This window comes from Pteropus alecto, unplaced genomic scaffold (genome assembly GCF_000325575.1).
Source record: "Pteropus alecto unplaced genomic scaffold, ASM32557v1 scaffold106, whole genome shotgun sequence".
In the NCBI taxonomy this organism is placed as follows: Eukaryota; Metazoa; Chordata; class Mammalia; order Chiroptera; family Pteropodidae; genus Pteropus; species Pteropus alecto.
In genome coordinates, this window is record NW_006442103.1 from 17,967,121 (window position 1) to 17,984,818 (window position 17,698).

The window sequence follows — 17,698 nt, forward strand, 5'->3', positions numbered from 1 at the left end:
CACCCTCTCTAAATTCTAAAGCGCGTATCATCCACCCTCATTCACCTTACGCTGTTAACTTTTCCATGTTTGTCTTGTCTTTCCAACAAAATTGTGAGGTCCTTAAGGGCAGAAACCACATATTCCTCGGTTGTACCTTCATCCAGCAAAGAACCTTTTACCTATGTATTCCGTTCCATATGTGTTAGGCCTCAATTTACAAATCTGGCATCACAGAAAACAAATCAGACTAAAAAATCAATAATTTCACCTCTGGGCATCAAACTAAGTTTTAGAAAAACACCCAAAAAAGTCTTTCATATGACCCTTTTCAAGAGCATTCTGTAGTGAGGACTTCAACTAGTCAAAAAAACAAAAAAGATATAAGTTGTGGAAAGTTAGACTGTTTTCTCACCCTTACAGACAAGTAAGTGAATGACCAGAAGACCTAAAGGCACAACATTCAACAAGGCATCACATTTAACAACATGTCACTGGTCACACACACACTGGACAAATTCCACACTCCCTCCCTGCGGTGAAAGACTTCTGAAGGGTCTGATGTTCCCCAGCACTGAAATATGGCAAAAAGTGCAGGCAAAACTAAGTTTACATGTAGACTGACAAGAAGAAAATTCTGAGAGGTTCTCAGTTAAAATTAGAGGGGAGAGAGGGGAAAGACACAGAACAGTTAGCCTGTTAACAGCCGTGGACCAGCTCTGACAAGAGACTGCCCACATTCCTTCTACTGATGGAATTTCAGATTAATTTCCAGGTGGCTATTTCCGCGGATTATCCCAGCCAGGCACCAGCGAACTCTGATCCCTGCTTCGTGTTTACACGTAGGCTTTCCGGACTGCTGCCCACAGCCAACCCACACAGGAGGGGACGTTTCTTTTTGTGGACTCTGCACCTATCCCAGAGCTGGCCCCGCTTCACTTTCTCCCACCCCTTTGCTTATAGCTAATGTAATGCAAATACTTTCAAACAGCTTACACCTTTCTAACCCCTTCCCACTACCTGATGTATAAAGATACTTGCAAACTCTGGAGACCATGGGCACATTGTCCTTCCTCCCCCGCTGGTGATTTAGACTCCGTGCCCCTAGACCCGTCTTCTTTTTTGGCTAGCAATGGCCTAAGAAATCCTTTCGTTAAAACAAAAAAACAAAACTTTAGGCCTAGGCCACAGAAGGTAAAATTTCTAACAAGATGAAACTAGCTATGAAGTTGGGGTTAATAAAAGGGAAAGAAAATGCCATAAAAACCTAAATAGCACAACTTTTCGGTGAAAAGGTTAAAATGCTTAGGTGCTTACAGAGACGCCATTTGTGTTTCTATGACATACGACGTTCAGACACACTTTAGTAGGCTCTCTTATAGATTTTATCTGAGGCATTATAGAGCGAAGTTGTTAGGCAGCCACCCTGTCGTCTTAAGATTGAATCTGGATACCTCTAAGGAAAAGATCCAGAACTAATTCTAGAAAGAGTTGACGAAAAGATTAACATTCACCAGGGTGGCTCTCCATGCAGTAGCTCTAACACGACCCACTTCTGGGTTTAGCTAGCCCGCTGCAAAAGCGCTTTCTTCACGACCACAGCACTACCTCCCTAGGGGCTAACACTCTGGCAGAAAATGGTGAAAACCAATTTATGTCAGAGGATGCAGTCCCCAGCATTCTGTCCTGGATCTTTTCATGAAGTGAAGAGACAGAATGCGGGTGGGGGGGTGGGGCGGGTAAGGGAGACGGTGCTAAAAAACCCTGGCAGCGTGACAACCAAAATAACCAAGTTGAAACACATCCTGCCTTCTTCCTAAAGTCATTTCCTTCGATAGTGACAGGAAGCGCAGTGAGTCCGCCAGTCGTTAGGACACTGCTGTTTTCACTTTCACAAGAAGCCGGGAAACCATGGAATAGAAAAATCCTCCTCCGCCCCGATTACCTTCCAACCCTCTTCTTTCCGTGCATCCTTCCCCAGAGACAACTGAATAGGGGTCATCCTCACCCACCCGCGATTTTGCCTCACTAAGGATGGGAGGGTGGGGATCTGGTGAAAAGTGGAAAAGGAAATGCAAGATGGGAGGGGGGGGAGGAACAGAGGTCATCGTGGGAAGGAGACAAGGTGAAGAGTGCAAGAAAATTGAGGAGTTGTCAGGGGAGATCTTGCTAAGGGAAAAAAAAAAAAATAGGTGGAGGGGACCAGGTAAAAAAGGAGAGGGAGTGAGGGGCGCGCCGGAGCATCCGAGGGGGAGGGGAAAGGCTGGGCGGGAGTGACGGGGGCAGGGCCGGAACGCCAGGCAGCGAGCAGTATTTGGGAGGCCGATTTCAGGGGTGTGCGGGAAGCTTAAGACCCATTCGGGGCGAGGAATCCACGCCGACGCCGAGCGCAGGGGCCAAGGGGGCTCTTACCGGTAATTTGGGGCTGACCTCGCCCTTGCAAAAGTGGCAGAAAAACCGGTGCGCGGCGACAGCGGCGCCTGAGCCCGCCCCGGCCGCCGAGGCCTCCGCCATTTTTCTCTTCCGCCGCGGCGGTCCGAGAGGGCAGCCGGCCTGTCCTTCGCCGGGCCGCTACCTCCCGGCCGCGGTCGCCGCCTCTGCCGCCGCTTCCTCAGTGCGGCCGGCCGTTCTGGAGCCCGCGTTAGTCACGTGAGTCGGCCCGGCCCAGGGAGGCGGCGGAGCGGACGGCGACCCCAAGGCCCGCCTCCAGCACCAAAGAGGCACAGGAAGGAGAGTCCGCCCGCCGGCTCCTCCAACAGCCCCTCGCCGGTCCTCCAACCTACCAACGAGAAGGGAGAGAGAGCGCCCCCGGAAACCACTGAAACTCTCGGCTAGAGCGGCTCACGTGTTCCCCGTTTCCGGGTCCGCCTCGGTGTCCGTCCTCCTGCAGGAAAGGGCGGAGAGCTCCTCGTCTGCCCCAGCGGTAGCCAGAGCCGCGCGAAGCCGCTGTGGGGACTTCGGTGGCATTAGGTTGCATTGACCCCGAGGTTAGTGGAAAATGCTATCTGAACGAGCAGCCCTGTCTCTCTGGACCAAGGCCCCAAGTCCCGAACGGGAACCTACGTGAAGGGAGTAAAGAGCCAGGAGCCAAGTTCCTTGCAGATCCTTTCGAGGATGGCAAAGGGTCTGGGGATGCTTCCCCGAAAACATGTGGATTGGGATACTGAGGCTGAGAGGCAAAGACTTGCTTCTGAGGAATTAGGGGAAATAAATGAACAAACGTTTGGTAGCACTTATGATAATAAGGACGTGATTATATAGTCAGTCAAGCTGTTTCTGTTTGTATCTACTTTGTTAATAAGTAGAAATTTCAGAATTAAATACTGCCCTGCAGACAACACGCTTCATTTCCTATTTGAAACATCCTGTTGGTGAAGCTCTCCTTGATCTCTCAATTTCTTTTTCTAAGTTGTCATTTCCTTTATGGACTGGGAATGACTGCCTGTTCACTCCCAGTGGCCTGTGATTTGGCCTTAATTCTTCCAAACAATAAAGAATAGACTTTAAGGTCTGTGACATTGCAAAACCATCTACACCTAATCTTTAAAGGAACTTAGAATCATACACAATCCCATAAAGATAAAGTGATGTATGGTCAGTCTTCCAGTCTTTTTTTCAATGCATACATTTTTTTTCTACTTATGGCTTTGTAGCCTGCTTCTTTCACTTAATGAACAATTTTCAATACTAGTACATAGTATATTGTGTGGGTATACCATAGTTATTAATTACTTGTCGTTAAACCTTACGTTGTTTCTAGGATATCGGTATTCTAAAGAGAACTACAGTGATATCTTTTTATTATTTCCTTAGAGCATAGTATCCACAACGAAGTTATTAGGTGGAAGGTATGCAAGATTTTAAGGTTTTGATATGTAATGTCAAATTGCCCTCCAAAGAGTACATGAATTTGTACTCAGCAGCTCTAATCTCAACAGAAAAGAAAAACTTTCTATCATACAGTCTTCTTCTTTCCCAGCTCTGAGACTCCTCAGTACCATGACTCAAGCAGAAATTAAACTGTGCTCTTTGTTGCTGCAAGAGCATTTTGGAGAGATCGTGGAGAAAATTGGAGTCCACCTAATCAGAAATGGCAGCCAGTCACTAAGAGTAATTGCCCATGACACAGGGACATCATTAGATCAGGTATATTTGGATGATATTAATTTGCTTTCATTTTATTAATCTCTATTACCTATCTTTGAATATTGTTACTCCCCACCTCATGAAGTGGAAAGGGAGGAAGCCTGCTGTAGGATCAGAACAATGTTATTTGGGGAAAAGAGGATGAGACTTAGGCCCCAAGATTCTGCTTCTCAAAGTGTTCCTGGCCCAGCATGGCTCTTCGGCAGATCTTTGCTCTTTCTTTGCCATACCTCATTCATTCATATAGAGCCTATTAATCTCAGTACTACCTTTAATGGAATGAGAATAGAGGGGAAATTAATTGTACCTTGAAAGATGCAGATCAGAGGAAGTATGAACATCATAGCAAAGAATCTTCCTGATTTCTTCCATTAACATGTGATTCTTACTAGCTAGTCCAATGGAGGAAGGAAAGCAGCACAGAAATTATCTGGCTATCTCCCGATGCTTAATAAACTGTTGGACAAAACTTGCCCGCAGTAATGAGCTGTCTTTGGATATTTCCTCTTTCTTTTGGGTCTTATCTAGGTAAAGAAGGCCCTGTGTGTCCTCATCCAACATAACCTGGTGATCTATCAAGTGCACAAACGTGGCGTGGTGGAGTATGAAGCCCAATGCAGCCGAGTATTGCGAATGCTCAGGTACCCCCGGTATATCTACATTGCCAAAACACTGTACAGTGACACCGGAGAGCTGATTGTGGAGGAGCTGCTGTTGAATGGCAAAATGACAATGTCAGCTGTCGTAAAGAAAGTGGCAGACCGGCTCACAGAGACTATGGAGGGTTAGTACCATATCCACAGCTGTTAGCAAAAGAGATTGGCTGGCTGCAGGAGCGGACCCTCAGCTATCAGGCCATCTCACCTGCCTCTTTACTTCTGTCGTACAGATGGCAAGACCATGGACTATGCTGAGGTGTCAAACACATTTATGCGACTAGCAGACACACACTTTGTGCAGCGTTGCCCGATGGTGCCTGCCACTGAGAATTCAGACCCTGGGCCACCACCACCAGCCCCTACTCTTGTCATCAATGAAAAGGACATGTACCTGGTTCCTAAACTGAGCTTGATAGGTAAGGAATTTTGACCCCTGGAATTGTGACTTGCTCTAGTTATAGATTCTTCCTCAATGATTGTTGAATGAATGAATGAATGAATGAATCAAGCAGTCACATGCATTTACTCTGTGCCAGATACTTTGGTATAAAATAATGAAAAACCAACATGGTCCCTACCTTTATGAGGCTTAAGTCTAGTATAAGAAACATAACATTAATCAACCATGTAGATGTATAACAAACTGTGCTAAGTACTATGAAGGAAAACTGTGAAGTATTCTGCAAATATATAACATGGGTCCAGACTTATCTGGGGACTTGGGGCATGTGCTTCTTCGAGAAAGTGGCACGTGAGCTAAGATTTAAAGCAAAAGTAGGATCCAACCAGTTAGGTAAGGTATGAAGAGGTACAGAGAATAAGCATTTTTAGTAAAAGAAATAGTATGTAGTAAGAATAAAAATAGAGTATTTGAGGAAGTAAAAGCAGGTCACTTAGTTAAAGCATAGTGAGCAAAGGAGAGAGAGCCATGAGATAAGGTTAGGGAGATAAGCAGGGGTTAGATCACGTAAGACCTCACAGAGCATCTGGTTTTTATCCTAAGAGCAAAAGAAAATCACGAAGGGAATTTTAAGCAAGGAAGTGACATGTGATCAACTTGCATTTTTAAAATATTTTTCTGTGTGCAGAAAGGATAGGGCAAAGGTAAATGTAGACAAACCAGCAAAAGATGTCCAAGGGGTGAGGGAGACAGAGGTATCGGGAATGACATCTGTGTTTCTGACTTGCCCGTGTGGGGGGATGATGGCACTGTGCATTCACTGTGAAAGGATACACTGGAGCAGGGGCAGTTTGAGGGCAAAAGATCATGAATTTCTTTTCAAACATGTTGAGTTTCAGATGACTTCATCGTTTACTTGACTTTCTTATAGCTACTCCGTCTCCTCAGCAGCTCCAACCTAGAGGCAGCTACAGATGTTCTTGGAATGGGGAGACACCTGCTCTCATGTGTGATCATGTCTTGTGATCATATGAGTTAGAGCCTAACTGTACAATTGTTTTATTTGGCAGGAAAAGGTAAAAGGAGGAGATCGTCTGAGGACGATGCAACCGGGGAGCCCAAGGCCAAGAGACCAAAACATACCACAGACAACAAAGAGGTAACAGGGCTTCCTGGTTAGGAGTCCTCACCCTGAAGCAAGCCAGAAAGAGCAGTGAGATGAGCCCCTAGGGACCAAGGGACCAGGGACTGTGAACTTTGTTAAATACTGGCCAGGAATAGACTAACGAGGCGTGAATTCCATTGCTGTCTCCCTTCTGAGGCTTAACTTCCATCCATCATTAGACAGAAGGGGGCCGAAGGTGAAAAAATTTGTGTTATTCAGTATGGCTGGAACATAGAGCCTCATGGGAGCCAGTGGTGAGAAATGAGTCTAGAGAGAGATATGTATAGGCCTGAGCTCTTACAGTCAAGTGCCTTCTCAGCATCCCTATAAAGATGTCTAATAAGAATCTCAAAGTCAATATGGCCAAAACAGAAGAATTGTTGTCCCCCACCCAAATATCTGCTGCCTCCTCACCTTTCCTCATCTTACTGAAGGACACCACCGAAGTCAACCACCTAGGACACCACCATTTGCTTAGTCCAAAGTCCTAGGAACCATCCGGTCTCACAGTAAAACTTCTTTCCAAAATTACCTCAACTCCAGCTATTTCTCACCATCTCCACTGCTGTCACCGGAGCCTAAACCACTGTCATCTCTAGTCAGCACTTCGCCAACACTCTCGCAAATGGTCTCTCTACCTGCCTTCTTATCTATTTAGAGCCAAAATGACTTTCTAAGTTAATTTTTTTTTTTTCTATCCCAACACATCGCTCGTTCAAACTCCTTTAATAGCGTCCCATTTGTCTTAGAAGAAACGCAAGTCTTGACTGCGGGTTGTTAAGCCTTACGTGAGCCGGGTCTTTCCGGGACGTGCTGGAGACGAAGCTCTCCAGCGCCAGCCCGTTCCCCTGTCCCTCTCGTTCACTGTGTCCCGGCTTCTTTCTTTCCGTTCCTCAAACATCGAACTCTTCCCAGTCTTCAGACTCGCCCCTTGGTCATCCTTCTGCTTTAAAGGCTTGTCCCAGACCTTCATGTATTTGCCTCTTTTTCATCGTTCAGCTCTCAGCTCGAATGCTATTTTCTTTTTTAATTTTTAAAAATATTTTTTTCAAATGCCATTTTCTAACAGTTTGAGCACCATTGCCCACCCTCTACTCCAGTCACTACCACATTTTCCCATTTCATCTTCATAGCATTTATAAGTAGGTGAAATTATTTATTATTTGTGTACACGTTTGTCCTTGTACTCCCAATAGACCATACACTGCTCCAGGGCAATATCTTGACCCTGGCACCTGGAATAGTAGCAAGCTATCAATAAAATTATTTCTTGACTGACTAAGAGGTTTGGGCTTTATCCTGAAGGCCAAGGTAGTCCTTGATGGATTTTAAGCAGGTGAATGAAATGGCTAGATTTGTATTTTAGAAAGGTTACTGGAGTACAGTGGTTCACAACTTGTACAATTCCATGGAGGGTTTTCAGAGAATCCAGCTGTATTTGTGCATGTGCATTTTTCTGTAGAGCACTCCATAGGCTTCTTCAGAGTCAAGGGAATTGTGACCCCAAAAATATTTTTTAAAAAAAGTACTGCTCTTTGCGGGGAATGATGCAAAAGGAACAAGGTTAAAAGCAGAAAACGCATCACTCTTTTTATAGCGTCCACTCTATTAAAAAGAAAAATGAAAAATAGGAGGCTAGTGTAGTAATCCAGGTGAGCCACAGTTAGAGCCTGCAGTGAGGTGATGATGGCAGTCAGGGTAAAGGAGACATCGATAATATGAAGAATAAATAGAACTTGGCAATTGGATGGTCAGTGAGGGAGAGCAAGGGGTTAGGGATGATACTCAACTACTCTAGCTTAAGAAATTGGGTTAGCTGAAATTTTGGAAAAGAACAGTTTTGGGGAACAGGTGCAAATGGCAGTTGTGTCTATGCATCTGGAGCTTCATAGGGAGTTCTAGAATGATGTAATAGATTCAGAAGTACATCAGTAATTGAAGCCTTGAGAGCAGATAAAATCACCTAAGCAGAATATGTAGAACATAAATGAGGGCTATGGACAGAATCCCGGGGATACCAGCATTTACAGGTGGTTTCTGGAAAGGAATCTGTGGAGACTGAGGAAAAGTAGCCAGAATGATTAGGGGAGCACCAAGAAAGAATGGTGTCACAAAATCCAAGGGGCCACATAGAGTTAGGAAGGAAAAAATGTCCTACCCCGTCCTTATGCTTCAAAAGATCAAATAAGGTCGGAACTGGACAGTATTCTCTCAACTTAGCAACAAGCTGGTCCTGGGGGCCTTGGCATCTCTCGGTCTAATGGTGGCAATGGGTTAAACACATCGTGGATGGGGATACAGCTAGGATGGCCATCTCTTTGAGAAGCTTGGCTTAGACAGAAATGGAAAGGAGAGAAGGCATAATGTTGGAGAAGAATTCTTTAAGAGTAAAAAAGATCTGGACAAGGTAAAGGCTGATGGGAAGAAGACAGCAAAGAGGCTGAAGATTTGGAGCAGAGGAGGGAAGGCTGCTTGAGCTGGGACCCTGAGAATGCAGGACGGGGCGAGATCTAGTATACCGGTGTGGGAACTAACCTTAGGTGAAAGGAGGAACATTCCCGGTCTGCGATAAAAGTGGTAAAAATACAATTATTTTTTTTTAAAGGAAAATGCGGTAGGGATATGTACACAAATTTGAATGAATTCTGGCCTCCTGGCTTCTATTTTTTCTCTGAAATGAGAGTCAAGGTCATTGGCTAAGATTGAGAAAGGCGAAGTAAATGAGAGATTTGGGGAGACCCGAGGAGGGTCAAAATATAAAATAGAGGAAGACTGGAGTGGGCTTAGAGTATCTGATGTTGGAGAGTGCGGGTTTGTTGTAGCACCCATCCACATGACTGGGTGATTTTTCTGCAACCAATTTGTTGCTTCCGTGTCAGAAAAGAAATGGTGACCAGTTGAATCCCAGCTCCTCACTGCATCTAGACGTTTCTCTATCCTTTTCTCCTCCCCAGCCCATTCCAGATGATGGGATTTATTGGCAGGCCAACCTCGACAGATTCCATCAGCACTTCCGAGACCAAGCCATCGTCAGCGCAGTCGCCAACAGGATGGACCAGGTGATATCTAAGTGGGTGGGACAGTAGCCATCAGAGACATTCACTTATTTGTCAGATGTGGCCATTGGCATTTAGCCAAAGCCAGCGCAGCAGAGCAAATTCTGAAAGCCAGTCCGCTTTTCAAACCCAGACCAGCAGCGAGATTGTGAGGACGATGCTCCGGGTGAGCGAGGTCACCACCCCGTCTGGCGCCCCCTTCACGCAGCCGCTGTCTTCCCATGAGGTGAGTGCCGCATTCTTACACCACTTTTATATCGTCGTTATCATACGTACAGCCTGGGGTTAGGTTGAGGTCTGAGCCTTAAAAGAGTCTCTGTTGTTTGAGATGGGACCGGGGTTCTATTCCGGGGGTAGGTACTGAAACATTTGGTCTCTTGGGATCCAGCTTTTAAAAATCTAAACCGTTCCCTTAGTCAGAGGACAAGCTGTTCCTGTTCTGAGAATGCACCATTTGGAACCTGAGAGCCTTGGTGCTCAGGATATTATTTGGCTCCTTATATTTGGGTTTTGGTTTTTTTTTTCGGTATATTTTATGTATTTTCTTTTTTTTCTTTTTCTTTTTATTTTTTTAGGCGAGGCAACCCTTGGCTGACCTCACAGATTGCAAGGACCTTGTCAGCTTACAATCCCTTATTTCCTTTTATTTTTTACACCTACAGTACCTGGTCTTCCTAGGTGGTCTCCCATCCAGGTACTAACCAGACTTAGCTTTTGAGATCAGACAGGATCGGACTTGTTCAGAATAGCATGGCTGTAGACTATTTCGTGTATTTTAAATTTGTTTTTAATATAGCTGTTTCTTCAAATATTAATATTTACTATTTCAAGAATGTTTATATTCTGTTACTTTGATAATTACATTTATCCATATTAAATATACTTATTTCTTTATATTACTTATTTTAAAAAATTTAAACTTATTACAAACAAAAATTTCAGTTTTTTTCTGATGACAAAAGCAATTACATGACTATATTCAAACAGCATAGAAATGTATAGTTTTTTAAAAGTTGTAGTTCCCCAAACTTTCAGGAATGTTGGCTGTATTCTATATCTTATTGTGGGTGGCAGTTACATGCATATATACAATCGTCAGCACTCAGCTTGAACCCTTAACTTGTGCTTCTTATCATATATAACGTATCTCAGTTTAGATATATATATATAGTTGCGCATAATCCCAACCCCAGAGATCCCTGTTAATAGTTCGATACTTATCTTTATTAAGATCTCTTTTTAATGTATCATTTCACACTTATATAGGTATATGTATATTTTTTAACCAAAAAAATAGATTATACTCTCTATACTGTTCTCAACTTACATTTTTCATGACAGTATAATGTAAACCTTTTCATGTCAGTATCTATAAATCTGTCTTATTCTTTATAATGGCCATGTCATATTCCACCTAACAGCTATTTTGTACTTTATTTTAATTCCTTATTATTAGACATTTGGACGATTCCTAGATTTTTACTTTTACAAACAACCCTACTGTATTTTTGGACGTTTTCATACCTGTGGTATCTAAAGTGAAAACATCTTTATTTCAGTAACATCAGCAATTTGAAGTTCCCAAACCCATTTGCACTGTTTCTTCTCCGTAGATCTTCAGATCCCTACCTGTTGGCTATAACATCGCTAAGCAGGTTCTTGATCAGTATCTCACTCTGTTGGCAGATGATCCAGTAAGTCTGTTTCGGCTTTTTTGTTTGTTTACTTCTCTTTTCTGCTGTATTCGTGATTTATTTCTGCCACTGATACCTGGCATTGTTCTGCCGAACCCTCGTTCTCTACCGAACCAACTCAGACGGTTTCTCCACCATCTTCCGAGAGGAGGGTCACCTGCTGCAGACTCTTGGCCAGATTTGCTTCTTCGGAAACAGAACCAGTTTCTATTCAGTTAACTCCCTCTCTGTCTCTCTCTCTCTTTTTTAACAGCTAGAGTTTGTTGGAAAGTCTGGCGACAGTGGCGGCGGAATGTATGTCATCAGTATCCTTACCGGCCATTTCCTCACAGGCAGCCAGACTATGAAACAGATTTGATAATATTTAGGATACTAAATATGTTAGAAAACTGAATTAATACATTAATGATAAAGAAGTAAATTTTAGTTAAGCAAATTCCTGACATAAACACCTTAGTTAATTAAGGTTTTGAAATGTTTATAAAACATAAATGAGACCAATGTGAAAAACAAAATAACATTTAAATTTTAAATTAGAGACTTGGGAACAAAACTAAGATCACAGTGCCCGGGCCAGAACGTTACTGAGTGACCTTAATTCTCTACATAAAGACCTGCATAAGGCTCTAGGATCCCTAGCCACAGCCACACTGGAGTCAGTCGTCCAGGAGAGGTAAGGGGGTCCCCCCGACTGGGGTGGGGGTCCAACACGTCCTTTCCACGCCCCATTCGAATGAGTAATTTGATCGTTATGTAAACAACCAACATAGGTGCACCTTGGCACAGCTTGGCCCGTTTTCCCCCAGCCTGCCGTGGATCCCATCTACTACTACTCTCCACCCTAAATATCCTCCTGCTTAATTCCCAGTGATGCCACTAAACCAGCCTTCCTAAAGCCTTTACTTCCCAGCGCAGGAACTGAGGCACTCAAGTGCCTCGGCAGTCGGTGACTACCTTAGATCAGCAGGACCGTCACCAGCCTGTGGAGCTGTGAAAGATGCTCCGATCACCCTTTCGCTCTGCTCCTGGCTCTGCTCCTGGCTCAACACATGGAAACACAGCAACTGCCATCTGAGCCTCGGAGCTAAAGCTAATCTACATTGGTATGCCATTTGCTTTCTTCATTCCTTTCCAGATTTGGGTCTCGCTGTGCCAGAATATTCCGTCTAGTTTTGCAAAAGAAACACCTGGAGCAGAAGCAAGTAGAAGACTTTGCAATGATTCCAGCAAAGGAGGCAAAGGATATGCTTTATAAGATGCTCTCAGAAAATTTCATATCACTCCAGGTAACCATTGGTGTCAAGATCACCAACCAGCAGAGCTGGTGTAGAGTGAGAGAAACTCCTGAGGCAAACACCCTGAACCTCAAGCGAACTCTTCGCCCAGCTCTGAGACAGAAGAGAAGATTAACAAAGACATAGAAAGCACTTGAAAGATAATTGTGGCGCTTTAACTGGCCTAGTAAAGAAAGAGGACCGCCAAGATATCACCCCAGAATCACCCTACCCTTTTTCTATAGCTTTTAGTCCCTGCGATTTGTCCTTTCTTAAGCCTTAAGTTTATTACAGATTAAATCTATCAAAAGTATCTATGAGGAAATGGATAGAATGGATTTTGGGGTCAGAATCACAGTTCTACCTCTTATCCAGTTACACTGAGCAGATTCTTCACCGTCATTTTTCCTGTCTATAAAATGGTAATAGATGGTGGTATTACGTGGTTTGTCATAAAGATTCAGTACAAGCTACCTGGCATCGAAGAGTTGCTCAGTAAATGTGAGTTGCCTTCTCTTTCTTCCCCACTCAGGATGGGGAAAAAATGGGCAGCCCAACTCTCCGCATGGCTGATTATGTCATAAACACAGATGCTGGATGACTGTGGGAGAGGAAAGTATATGTGAACAAGGGGGCTAAGTAGCTCCGTACGGGACAAGTGTCTACTTTGCCAGTTGTGAAGAACAGTATAATTTTTCTTATTTTTCTTTCTATGGACAAATAGGAAATTCCCAAAACACCAGACCATGCCCCATCCAGGACCTTCTATTTATATACAGTGAGCATCTTGTCAGCTGCCCGAATGTTGCTGCACAGGTGTTACAAGGTAACTCCTGGCCCTCCCCCCACCCCTTCCGCACAGACAAGTCACACCCTCATGCCCCTCTTTCGCCATTTTACCTGAGCTACTTAAATAGAAATAGAATTATATGCATTTCTTGTCTATCTTCTCTCTCCTCAGAGCATAGCCAACTTGATAGAAAGGAGGCAATTCGAAACCAAAGAGAACAAGTGAGTAGCATTTTTAGTTGAGTAATTAAGTACATTTTTCAAGGTCAAAGGCTTGCGGGGAAGCTTCCTCTAGAAATAGAAACCAAGAAACAATAACCAGGCTAGTTGCCTTGAATTGTTGGCTTAGGTTGGCATAAATCATGCATTACTCTACACTTTTCTAATATACTGCCAATAAAATAACTTTGTGGATTAAATTCATGAGAAATGTACAAACTGGCACCAAACTTAAAGTGCAAGTGAGAGGCAGTGAGAGTTTCAGGAGTGAAGTCACACTTCTAATTAAGTTTGCAGAAAACATCCTTGGAGAAGGGCATTATCCACTTTGACCAGGAACGTGGTAAAAGGGGGGTTATGTCCCAGGGCTCAAGGGTAGAAGAATCTCCGAGGCTAGGGGACAGGCCTCAGAGCTGTGTTTGTCTGACAGGCGTCTACTAGAAAAGTCTCAGCGGGTAGAAGCCATCATCGCGTCTATGCAGGCTACAGGCGCAGAGGAGGCACAGCTACAAGAAATAGAAGAGATGATCACAGCCCCTGAACGCCAGCAGCTAGAGACCCTGAAACGTAATGTCAACAAGTAAGCATCATGCGCTTCAAACCTGTTTCAAATTACATTCTAGACAAATCCACCTCAACATCCTGCAACCCCTCCAACTTAACACGAGCAAACCTAAACTCGCTGTCTTCTTTTCCAGCTCAGTTGACAGAATTTACTCCACCTATTTTCCAAAGCTAAAAACTGAAGACATTCTCAGCTCCTCCTCCCCCACCACACACTCCTGTTCACCGAGGTGACTGAATTTACTTCAGGAATGTGTCTCTAATCTGGCCTTGCACCCTGGTCCCCATGCAGGCCTTAATCACCTCTTTCTTAGATCTTCACAATCGCCTCCCCTTTCAAACCATCTCTTACATGTTCTCAAAGTTATTATCTTTAAAATGGTTGATAGTATCACTCTCCTACTTTCAATGCTTTATTAACTCCTATATTTGCAGTACAAAGACCAGACTCCTTGGCGTGACATATAGAGCCTTTTACAGTTTCGTAGTTGCCTGTCTCCATCTTTTCTTTTTACTCCTTACCAGGCGCCTCAATAGGAATTGCTTTCAGTTCGCAGATCTCTTTGGGGAATATTACCACCTTAACGGTATTAAATCTTCCAACCCATGAACAGGGGAGGCCCGTCCATTTATTTAGGTCTTTAACTTCTTTCAATGATGTTTTGTCATTTTTGGTATTCAAGTCTTGCAGTTCTTTTGTTAAATTTATTCTTTTTTGATGCTATTTTAGCATTTTCCTAAGTTCATTTTGAATCATTCATTGCTAGTGTATAGAAATAGAACTAATTTCTGTGTTTTAATTTTATATCCCACAACTTTTAAATTTATTGACTCTAGTCCTTTTTTTTTGCAGATCCTTTGAGATTTTTCTATATATAGGATCATGTTGTCTATGACTAGAAATAGTTCTACTTCTTCCTTTTCAACCCGAATGCCTTTTATTTCTTTTTCTTACCTAGTTGCCCTGGCTAGAACCTCCAGGAAATGGTCGAATGGAAGTGAAAAGCAGACACCCTTGTCTTGTTCCTGATCTTAGGGGGAAAGCTTTTGGTCTTCCACCATCAGCGTGATGTTGGCTGTGGGGTTTTCACAGGCGGCTTAAGTCGTGTTGAGGAAGTTCCCTTCTATTTCTGCTCCTAATCAGCCTCAGCCACTCTCAGCTTCTATTTGAAAACATACTAGGTCCTTTTACACCTGTGCCTTTAAACGTGCTAGTCTTTCTCCTGGTTGCACATTGGACTGTGACTTCTCTCAGGACAAAGGCTGTATCTTTTGAGTCCTCAGCAGTTTCCACAGTGTTTGGCATATAAGAGATGCTCAGTAAATGGGAGAATGATCTCCTGCTTTCTAGCCATTACTGTCAAGGATAAGCAAACAGTTCTCCCTGGCCACACCCAGGATGTGCTAGTGGATGTTCAGTCTGGGCAGATGCTTTCACTTTTCCACTCAGGTTGGATGCCAGTGAGATCCAGGTGGATGAAACTATCTTCCTGCTGGAGTCATACATCGAGAGTACCATGAAGAGATAATGACCCAGAAGAAGGATGTTCCTTAAAAGATCTGGGGGATTGGAAGAAAAAATAAAGGAGGTGCCTGGATGCATTCTTGGCAGTGGGATAAGTAACAGAATCTTGTACAGAAGCTGTATCCGACCACCTAGAATACACCAGAAAGAGTTTGGCATATTTTTTTAAATTTGCTGATCCTGTCTTCAACCCAGCACTATATTCTTTCCTCCTCAAATCTTGGCAGGATAAAGAACCTTAAAATCAATTAGATTAATCATCTATCAGATGCATCAGTTCCCACCACGAAGTCAGCCCAGCCCGTGGGTGAACATCCTTGGCAATGGAAGAAACTTCTTAAGCAGGTCGTTCCATTTTCAAAAGACAGCTATTCTTTGTTCCCCTGTAATCTGAAACACACACACTATGTAGGGCAGTGGTCCCAACCTTTTTGGCACCAGGGACCGGTGCTCCTATGAGACTCTAACGCCTGATGATCTGAGGCAGAGCTGAGGCAGTGATGCTGGCGCTGGGGAGCGGCTGCAGATACAGTTGAAGCTTTACTCACTAGCCTGCCGCCCACCTCCTGCTGTGCAGCCTGGTTCCTAACAGGCCACAGACTGGTACCAGTCTGTGACCCGAGGGTTGGGGACCCCTGGCATAGGGAATGTGAAAGACTACCACCAAGGGGGGCTGAAAAGCTATTTTTAGGGCTTTCAGATGGATTGGCTCAATCACACTAGAGTCTATGGCTAGAAGCCACATTAGCTAGCTCTAGGCTTCTAGCACATCTGAAATTATGTATGTAGAACACTTAGCATAATGCCCCACGTTTGATAAGTAACAAATCATTGCCCTGCTCTTCATGGTTCCTTAAAACAACCTCTTAAGTTTTTTCTCAGGACTGTGGTTAATATCGTTCATGTAATTTGTCACAGCAGCTTCATTTCATTTAAAGCAGTTTTATAATCTGTGGTTTCTTTCTACTAATGTTCTCTCTAGTTCATTTAACATTTGAGTGCCAATTAATTGCTAGCCACTATATTAAGTATAATACAAAAAATAAATAAGATAGCATCTCTGCCGCCAAGCCATTCACCATCATTTACTGAGCACCTATTATGTGCCCAGTACTGGGCCAGGCCCTAAGGACACAAAGATGACTAAGCCTTGAGCATACAGCCTGGTGGGATGAGTCAGCTAAATACAAAGAAGTATTGGAGGGCCATGGCGGATAGTAGAATATATCGAGAGGCCACAGGGGAAAAGGTCGGGCAGGAAAGGGAGCACAGAGAAAAGTGACGATCTGTCGTTTGAAAGATGGGAATTTGCCGGGTGGAAGGGGGAAAGGATCCCAGTGGAAAGGAGAGCCTGGTTCTTGAGGGAACTGCAGATAGGGTGTGACTAGGAAATAGGGCATGAATCCGGCCAGAACTGAGGCTGGAAGACAGGCAGGGACAGGGGCTGCTGCGTCCTTCCTGCAGTGTGTTAAGGAGCTTCTATCCTGAGAGCGATGAGAAGCAAAATGATCAGATTTGTGTTTTAGAAAGATCACTGACAGCACTGTAGAGAACAAATTAGTGGCTATATGGAGACTTGCCACATCTCGGGCAGAATATGAGGAAGGCTTGAATTAGTCCAATGGAGGCTGGAGAGTAAGACGTGGATCTGAAAAAGTTTAAGGAGGTAGAATCTGCTGCCCTTGGTTGCCATTTGCGTGAGAATGGGGGGCGGGCAGTTCAGAATCTCCTGGGTGTCTGGTTAGGAGACAGATCGAATTAATTCCAGGCCATACCTGCTGTAACAGGTGGGCGGAGTGCTGTGGAGGTGTGCTTAGAGTTAGACTGGTGGGAGGTGACAAGTGAGTCCAGAAGTCATTCGGTCTGGGGATCATTGTCCTAAACACAGAAATGGGAAGAGAAGAGGAGCCGAGAATTTAGAGGGGGTCTCCTGGGGGGTTCTCCTTTTTGTCATTTGTTAACATTACACCTATATCTCATCCCCAAGTGTTAGGCCTGAATTTCCGGGGACGTTGGGGAAGCCTGGCTTCCTTCCCACCCCGCAGACCGAGGGGAGGCGCTTCTGGGCCACCAGAGGGCGCCGAGCGGGCCGCAGCGACAGAGCCACGTTATGGCCGCGGCGCGCGTGCTGCTGCTCCTGTCCGGGCGCCCGGAGTCGGTGGGCTTCGCGCAGAGTGTGTGTGGCCTCCTGGGCGCGGGGCCCGGGCCCGGGCCGTGGCCCACGCATT

At 44.4% G+C, this 17,698-nt stretch overlaps 3 protein-coding genes across 4 annotated transcripts in view; 2 read left to right on the forward strand and 1 right to left on the reverse strand.

The window, feature by feature from the left end:
* The window catches only part of RNF115 (ring finger protein 115), a 47,968-nt gene extending 45,275 nt beyond the window's left edge, over window positions 1-2,693 (reverse strand). The window contains exon 1 of the mRNA XM_006919702.3: window positions 2,392-2,693. Within this exon, the coding sequence (XP_006919764.1) occupies window positions 2,392-2,493 (102 nt within the window). The 5' untranslated portion in view covers window positions 2,494-2,693. The remainder of the gene's footprint in view (window positions 1-2,391) is intronic.
* Window positions 2,694-2,817: 124 nt separating this feature from the next.
* POLR3C (RNA polymerase III subunit C) lies at window positions 2,818-15,630 on the forward strand. Of its 2 annotated transcripts, XM_006919703.3 has the most exons (15): window positions 2,818-2,966; window positions 3,959-4,125; window positions 4,654-4,909; window positions 5,015-5,200; window positions 6,255-6,343; window positions 9,304-9,408; window positions 9,539-9,631; window positions 11,019-11,099; window positions 11,353-11,404; window positions 11,712-11,772; window positions 12,235-12,385; window positions 13,098-13,199; window positions 13,335-13,384; window positions 13,812-13,961; window positions 15,396-15,630. In XM_006919703.3, the coding sequence occupies exons 2-15, from the start codon at window positions 3,979-3,981 to the stop codon at window positions 15,472-15,474; spliced, it is 1,602 nt and encodes a 533-aa protein (XP_006919765.1). In that variant the 5' UTR covers window positions 2,818-2,966; window positions 3,959-3,978; the 3' UTR covers window positions 15,475-15,630. The 2 variants fall into 2 exon arrangements, with proteins under 2 accessions (XP_006919765.1, XP_015450930.1); XM_015595444.2 differs by lacking the exon at window positions 3,959-4,125 and having other exon boundaries at window positions 2,841-2,966.
* A 1,950-nt stretch (window positions 15,631-17,580) lies between these two features.
* NUDT17 (nudix hydrolase 17) overlaps window positions 17,581-17,698 on the forward strand; it is a 2,949-nt gene continuing 2,831 nt past the window's right edge. The window contains exon 1 of the mRNA XM_025052303.1: window positions 17,581-17,644. Coding sequence (XP_024908071.1) covers window positions 17,581-17,644 — 64 coding nt within the window. The remainder of the gene's footprint in view (window positions 17,645-17,698) is intronic.

Bases quoted from the DNA above. Each gene is read 5' to 3' on its own strand.
- POLR3C (XM_006919703.3), top strand. From the start codon at position 3,979: ATGACTCAAGCAGAAATTAAACTGTGCTCTTTGTTGCTGCAAGAGCAT. The intron at 6,344-9,303 runs GTAACAGGGCTT...TCTCCTCCCCAG, and splicing joins ATACCACAGACAACAAAGAG to CCCATTCCAGATGATGGGAT. The intron at 11,405-11,711 runs GTATCCTTACCG...CTCTACATAAAG, and splicing joins CGGCGGAATGTATGTCATCA to ACCTGCATAAGGCTCTAGGA.